The sequence below is a fragment of the Trachymyrmex cornetzi genome, unplaced genomic scaffold, assembly GCF_001594075.2.
Source record: "Trachymyrmex cornetzi isolate Tcor2-1 unplaced genomic scaffold, Tcor1.1 scaffold895, whole genome shotgun sequence".
Taxonomy (NCBI): Eukaryota; Metazoa; Arthropoda; class Insecta; order Hymenoptera; family Formicidae; genus Trachymyrmex; species Trachymyrmex cornetzi.
In genome coordinates, this window is record NW_017300239.1 from 55250 (window position 1) to 63760 (window position 8511).

Consider the following 8511-nt stretch of genomic DNA (forward strand, 5'->3'; position numbering starts at 1 on the left):
AAAGTATTAATTATAGGTTACATTGCAATTTACGTACCTTTATTGTGTATGTAATGTTGGTTATGGCAGCTTAACTGTAATTTATTAGACATTTTAACAGTTTTTAGCAGACACGTGCAAAACTTTGCAGATAGTCGCGAAAGAAAAAATATTAAATAATATTTATAATATTGTTATTTTGAACAGTGTACTCATATGAACTACTGTAAATATTAATTATCTTTAAGAATGACTATAAAAATGCACTATTTATTAATTGTTGGAGAAATTATGGCCTATGGCCATCTTTTCCGTATGGCCATAATAGCCTAGTTTACCCTACCTCTCGTGAAAGCTTGAAGCTTTCCCTACAAAATCTTTTATTTTTAATGTTCCTATGATTCTTTGTCTTTGAATTATTCGCGAGAAAAGTAAAGGAACATTCTGACTTTGATTGCTCATAACTCCAATAAAAATCATCATACCGCAATTTAAAAAACAGATACTTCAAGCTGAAACTTTGCTCTTGCGAATAAAATAATGGTAACTTAAATTCTTCAACAAATGAAAAATTTTTGCAAATAATTTTTTTAAATACGAATAAATTTTTTCTCCGCCCCAATATATATCATAATTTAAATTTATTGTTTACATTTAATATACAATATACACAGATTGGATATTGCTCATAAAAGTTTTTACTTGAAAAAAATTTTATTTATTATCGATAACGACTTAAAATAGTATTATCGGCTTACGAGCAATGTGAAAAGTAAGGTTTAATGGAAACGGTTTGAAAAAAGTAAACAACATTATGCATGATGTTTTATTTTTTGTGAAACATATTGGTTCTAATATAATAGCTACGATAATTACAGAGCCATCGTAGAATTATAAATGTGCAGATAATTATTTCATATACAATATTGGCATAAAGTTAAAATTATATAATTAGTGGTATTAATATTTTCGACAAATAATTTTTTTATGCGTTCTTCTTTTGTTTTTCTTTACATTGTATAAGGTGATCCATCACACCCTTGATTCTAATACAATCTATTTGACAATTAGCTTGGCTTCTTCCCTTTAGGCAGTGGTCTAGATCTTTATATGTAATTAAAAAAAAACAGAAAATTATAAGATTTAATTCAAAATTTCATAAAATTTCTTATATTTGTTTTTTAAAAATAAACTTTTACTAAAAAACATATTTATATAGATTACCTTCATATAGGCAATCCTTAACGAGTTCCTTACAAGTGTCCACGTAATTTTGATCCACAGCAACATCGCAAAATCCAATACCTGCTTTTTTGTTTATTGTACCGTCTGCATTAAGCTAAAAATAATGTATATTATTGTACTATTAAACAGCACAATTTAAAATTGAAAAATTTATTTTTATATTTACTTTTAAATTTACTTCCTTTATGCTAATTAAAATACATAATAAAAAATTCCTATTAAATTATTAATTTGACATTAAATCCCATTAAATAATAATTTATATTAAATTTTTTTTGAAAAATTATATATTATAGTACAATATATAAAAGCACAATATGAAAAAATTCTTTACAAAAATGAGAAAATTAAGTTAATTTAAGAATGTAGATAATATTTGTAATCACCGCACGCATATGTGTTTGTGAATGTGTGTGTGTGAATTTATTTCTAAAAAATTTCTGTTTTTAATAAATACATACCACATGAGCTTTTTGGAGTATACAATACCATATTGAATGATCTATTATGACATTATAATAACCTGTAATATAAATTACGTATTTATTAATATAATTTCAAATGTATATGTTCTCACAATTAAGTTCATGAATAACACTTAAATTCTAATATAACTCCAATATAATTTTATTTTAATCAATATTAATTTCTAAGAGAATTTATTTATTTCTGCATTCATGTTAGCAGTATTTCGATTCTTAGAGATGTCATATTCTTGGAATACTTCGACTATAAATTCATTCGAAATATTGTTGATAATTTCCGTCAATTCGTTATATTGTTATTATTTTTTACAAATCTTTTAAAAATTTTAACATTTTCATAATTTTTACATTGTATCCTGTATTGAAAGTTTTTAAAGTAATTTCATATTAATTATTTACTCGTTTAAAGTGTTATTTACAGATAAAGTAATAGAAAAATAAGGGACTAATTATTTTGTCTCACTTTTAATATTGTAAAACATAAATAAATTCGTTTTGATTCTGTTTAACATAAACGTATGTAATTTAATGTTTAAAAAGCCATTGCTTTATATTGTAAATGTAAAATTTTTAATTTTAATAAAATTAAATTAATTTGCTGACTTTTAACAATAGTGACAATTCTTTTTCAGTTAAGAGAGACGGAAGCTAATTACAAGGGATAAATTGTTATAACTAATTCTTCTAGTTGCCAAAAAAAATAGCATTTTTGTAAACAGTATATGTAATCTTTATGACATTCTGCTATTCCACTTAGTTTCGCTATAATTGAACTGTAGAAAACGTTACATCTGTTTACGTGATTTTTACTGTTGAAGCAAAAAATTCAATGTGGGTAAGATTTCGGGGACTGTAATGTATTGATACGCATCTGTGTGACGTTTATCAACACTTTACAGTCCTTGAAATCTTACACTGCATTTTTTTCGTCGATGAGTTTGCCTTTGGGCTCAAATTGGACAGGCTTGTTTTATTCGATACATAAGTTGAAGGTATTTTATCTTTTTTTGTATATTTCTTGTTTGTACGTTTAATTATAAAAGCATGTTTTATTTTTTAATTGATATGTATACTTGTTTTTTATTTGTATTTTCTCGAATAAAAACTGGCGAAATGGGACTAATTGTTACAACTCGATTAAGTCAAAATGTTACGCTGTAACAGTTTACTCCATACTTCCCTGAAATTAAAAATTGTTTTTGTTTCTTTCTACAGAATTGTGCGATCTTACAAAAGAAAGACAGATATAGGATCTGCAGGTATAAAAACATATAATACAAAAACCACAAAAGGAATTTAATTAGAGATATCTCTTTGTTTCTTACAAAAGCACAGATACGAATGACATTATTTTTATAACATTGCAACGTTGTCTAAAAAAGGAAGCAAAAATAAAACATTTATTTCTATGATCAAATTGGTAGGGAATGCAGAATCTAAGCAGGTATCTTCAAACGATTTAGAATTAAAACTTAAAAATATTGTTGAGTGCAGCAAAATATATTTATCATCCAGAAATATAAAGTTACTCAAATATGAATATGCGTATGAATTTCTAAAATTAATCATTCTAAAAGTTAGTATAAATCATAATGTGCATCTGAAGATTGGCTCTTAGCTTTTTTAAAGAGATAAGTTAAATTCTCTTCGAACTTCTGAAGTAACAAGCTTGTCTAGAGCAATGAGCTTTAATTCTTACAACGGCTTTCTATATGATATCTTTCAGCATCACAAGTTCAAATATCATCAATTATAGAATGTAGACAAAACAATAACTCTTGTTTAAGTTAAACAACGAATCAATATGATTGCAGAGAAAGGAAAAAAACAAATAGCGAAAACAACTGTGACCTATATTGAAATAGCAGCCAACGCAATTAGTAATTTTCCTCTTCCTCTTTCTATTTTTCTTCGTGTTAACTTTAAGCGACATTTCAATCGAGGTTCAATTGGAAGCATCTGTGCTGCTCATACTAGTGGATAGATTACAGGACAATTTTTTATAATTTATAAAAAACAACTATAAATATGTTTCATTTTCTACCAAATATCGCCTATATTATTAGTTTTAGATAACCACAATTCTCACCTATCAATAGCAGTGCTAGACTTTTGTAAAAGAAAAATATATAATTCTTTTATATATCATTTCCACCACATACCATCTCCAACTTCTTGAACTAAGTACACGATTTTTTCAAAAAATAGTACTCTGCTTGTACAAATTGTATGAATTCGCACCTATTGCTCTAATATCAATATATGACATACTTTCGATGGTTAAATAAGCTTCGGCAAGTGCTTTAATTTCGAAAACATTATAGTGGGCTTTTAAAAGGATAGCATATGACCTTTTAATCTGAACGTGTATGAAGAACGGAATTTTCTCACAGCTAATATCACTGATCGACTTTTACAAAAAATTTCTCAAAAAAAAGACAGGCTTATAGAAATAGAAGATTTGTCAAACTCACTTGATAGTGATATAAATTTGATCTCAACGATACATCAATGCAACATCTAAGAAAAACGTTTACAAAAGATGATGTTAATATGACAATAAATAAGAAATTATCACTTATGATGATATAAGATCATATCCGAAAACTAAAGCAAGGGAAAATGAAAAAGGCCTATACTGAGACGAAATCTATTATTTCAATAGATTCTCCTGTTAAAAAGCAATCAAAGAAAGAAGAAATAAATATAAAGAAAGAATAAGGAGAATTTAACGAAGAAAATGAAAGAATTCTTAGAAACAAAAAGAAACAAGTGAATCAATCAAAGTCAGAAAATGACTACTGGAGTAGACCAGATGACGATTGGATTCAGTACATCCACTCCGCAACATTGTTTCATCCAGTACTCACATTTGTTGCAGAGAAAATGATTCATATTACGTTTGCTTGAATTGCGTGTGTGTATGCTCATTTAAAATTAAATTACTCGAAATTGACTTTTAATATTTCTATAGTTGAAAAAACTTACTTATCGAGCATTTGCCTTAAAATTTATAAAGTATGTTACAATAAAATCTGGTTACATTATTTTTAATTGATTGTAATTAACTATCTAATATATTAATACACATTTAATGAATTAGTATTTTTTACCTAAAATTAAGCTTTAATTCATCATTAATTTAATAAATTAATAATTCGAGGTCAAATTTCTTTTCTTTTAATTGAGAGAGAGAGAGAGAGAGAGAGGGAGAGATTGAAAGATATTCAATAAGTGATTTAAGAAAAAATCTATATTAATATACTTTTGTAAATTTAAATTTTATATTCTAAAATAAATATTCTATGTAAAATGTTTTACGTTTGATTTCACAATTCGATTATTGTAATCGTAATTGATGTGTTCGTATATGTAAATATTTGAGAAAATATTATAAATATAACAATTTGTCTTAAGCTCGGTAATAATAATTTGCCTTACAATGGCGTAAGTTGTTACAGTTTATCTACCAGAAAATTTCTATTTTTAATGTTTAAAGAAATTGATACAAATTAAAAAAAAAGTTGATTAGCTAGTTAAAAATGTACTTGAATCAGTGCATAGGTATCTTGATAATGTATACAGTATTCTGGAAAAATTCTAATAAAATTATTCTAGCAACAAAATTATAACAACTAGTCATGGTTTTCTCTACCTTAACTATGAAGCTATTGATATTTTTGATTAATAAAGTTTGAATTAGAAGTAGTTTTTAGAAATCAATATTTTTCTTAAGTTTTGTTTGTCAAATGCTATTAATTTTTTGTAATAACTTAACATTCAATATTTAATGTTGAATATTTCATGCTTACACAGGAATGGCGTATTTCTGCATTTTGACACTTCCGTCGTACAGAGTTCCAGCAAGTCACACAACGTATTTCCATTAGTATTATCTCCTGCATAAGCTACCTAACATAAAAAAAATTATTCGAATTTATGTGTAAACATTTTGTATATAAATACTTTAATTTTGAAAATTGTTAAACATGCATAATATAATTTCTTTTAGCTATAATAAATATTTAATGATTGTATTTATAATAAATAAGTCATAATATAACATTCATACTTATTAAAATGTATGTATTTTTTCAGACAGTTTTAGTTAACTTGTTCAGTATTCTACATTAGAGATTCTCAAAGCATGAGTCAATTTTTAGTAGAACGCAATAATTTTCAATTTTACACTACGTCATTTCATATAATAATACAAACTTACATACAAGTACTACATTTTATATCTATACAACGTACATACATGTGGGTGTGTGAAGTTGGATTTTTGGAACAACGATAGAAATCAAAACCAAATATACATATAAATTACAATTATTAAACCGTTTATGTTTAAAAATTCGCATCACTGCCGATATGAAAATCAACAGAAATAGTAAACAAGATCGTTCTTTACACATATTTCATTAGATATTTCAGAAAAGGTTTATAAAATTACGGTCAATAAAAATTTAAAAGAAAGAATCAAATAATATATATATATATATATAACATGATATTAAAAAAAATGAATACAAATATATAATTTACTCAAACTAGCATATGTATTAACTAGATGCATTGCAATATTACTGTTTTAAATGTTGATCACGACACAAATTTGGGAAACCCTTCTCTATGTATTTAAAAAGATATAATTTATACTTACGGCTAGCAGGCACATAAAAAGTATGAAAGTTTTCATTTTTAACTTTTCTAACGGTAAGACGCGTATAGAAGCTACAAGAGACTCTTTCTGTTGTGTATTGAGTATTTCTCCACAATATATATGTATATATATACTCAAGAATGCACTTACAAAATGATTGTTAATATAATATTTTATTATTTCATGCGTTGTACACAAAATAATAAAATATTACCGTAGAAGATAAGATTTTAATATCTTTATCGATCACGTTAATAAAATGTAATAAATATATCGTAAAGTGTATAATATAATAAATATATATAAAACTACGTCAAAGAAAGAGATCGTATATTCTGATATCTATAAATAAGCAATTTTTAAGAGAGTACAACTTCATCACAAATAATCGTAATGAGATGATCCAGAAAAGATGTTAAAGCTTTCGTATAGCTTCGTAAATAATCAATTAGAATATTATCTGAAATACCGATCTAAGAAGTAAAAATTTCAAGTTTTAAAAGAAACTTCAAGTTTTAAAAAAGTCTTCAAGCTCGAATTTCAAGTTTCTCCTCTTTCTCTAATAAGTAAAAATCATCCTAATTTCCAATTTTCCAATTTTAACAAAGAGATTCATGTCTGAAAATTAGAGCAAAAAATGATTTATAAATTGAATACTCTATTTGACAACATTAAACTTGTAATTGTTACATTGATTAAAATTATTTACTTAAAAGTATTTATGTTTCACTACAAAAATTTAATTTTAAAACGAAGATGGAATTAGAGAAGAGAGAGTAATGTAAGTTTCTAATTCTTACCCTAGTTGGAATTTTTTACAAAGAATTATAAATTTAAAAAGAGGATCCTGCACACATACCTTATGAAAATTAAATTTTGAATTGGCTGAAGATTTGATGTGTTGTAATCTTGATAAAAAGTCTCTACAAGAACGACTCTCTACAATGAACCGTTTCACGTATATAAAAGGCGTCATTTTTCAAAACTGTCTAATACCTACTATAATATCTTATTTTGGTAAATACCCGGTAGAATTTTGTCGGGGCGTGCCCCACGTCCATATGGGGCCTGAACAAGCATGCCCTAAAATAGGTCTATCAACGTTGGGCTCAAATAGGCATACCCTAAAATAGGCCTGCCATCGTTGGACCTAGAAAGGGCCTAGAAAGGAAAATTCTAGATGGAATTTCCTAAACGGACCTTGAATGGGCACTGACGTGAGTGCCCCTAACAGAGCGTGCCATCGTTGGGCTTAGAAAGGGCCTAGAAAGGAAAAATACTGGATGGAATTTTCTAAACAAGCCCTGAATAAGCACTGACGCGACTGCCTTTAACAAGGCCTGTCACTGTTGGGCCTAGAAAGGGTTTAGAAAAGAAAATTCTAGATGGAATTTCCTAAACTGGTCCTGAAAAGACATATGACAATGACGTGTGTACGAGTGCCCCTAACAAGGTCTGCCATAACTGAGCCATCACATATTGCTAAACAAGAGAAATTGTAAAAATAAAAGTCATAAACAGGTGCGAAATAGGTATAAATGTGGCGGTCCGAAACATACAATCCACGCAGGGTTTAGTTTAATCAATTTCTGAAATAGTAATATGTATCTGAAGTAGTATCTGAAATTGTATGAAGTCTTAAAGTGTTTCAGTTTGAAGTAAAATTCACTATAATAAGTTTGAAGTAAAACCAATATAACTATAATGCTTTTGGTTCCTAAAAATAGTATTTAAGTAGAAAATTTTACACAAACAGGCTACACTTAAGGGGATGCTGGAGTCTTCTTTTTTATCGATAAAGCAAGCGTTTATGTTCCTTGCGCGGTTCTTCGAATTAGTTGCACAGAATAAAAATTCCTTCTCCACGATTAAAATATCCGTGCTAATATACTTGCTCCTGGTGTATTTTGTGTCCAAAACTGAGAAAAATAATAAATTACAGATTCCTGTATCCATGTGCTACCAGCTCACCAAACATTTACTTCGTGAAAAAATTATATGCAAGTTATATGCTCGAAATTAGGGCAGGAGCACATGTAGAATAAATAGACGATTACAGTCGTCTATATCTTTAGAATTAAGTTTTGACGCCTAAATAAAAAGATTAGCGCAAGGAACGAAATTGTGTGTCTAGCG

At 27.3% G+C, this 8511-nt stretch overlaps 1 protein-coding gene across 1 annotated transcript; it reads right to left on the reverse strand.

Moving 5' to 3' along the window:
- Positions 1–911: 911 nt before the first annotated feature.
- On the reverse strand, positions 912–6469 carry LOC108769339 (uncharacterized). Its single transcript, XM_018520253.1, has 5 exons — positions 6376–6469; positions 5522–5621; positions 1686–1747; positions 1204–1318; positions 912–1083 (listed from the first exon to the last, which is right to left on the reverse strand). The coding sequence occupies exons 1-5, from the start codon at positions 6409–6411 to the stop codon at positions 965–967; spliced, it is 432 nt and encodes a 143-aa protein (XP_018375755.1). The 5' UTR covers positions 6412–6469; the 3' UTR covers positions 912–964.
- Positions 6470–8511: the final 2042 nt, after the last annotated feature.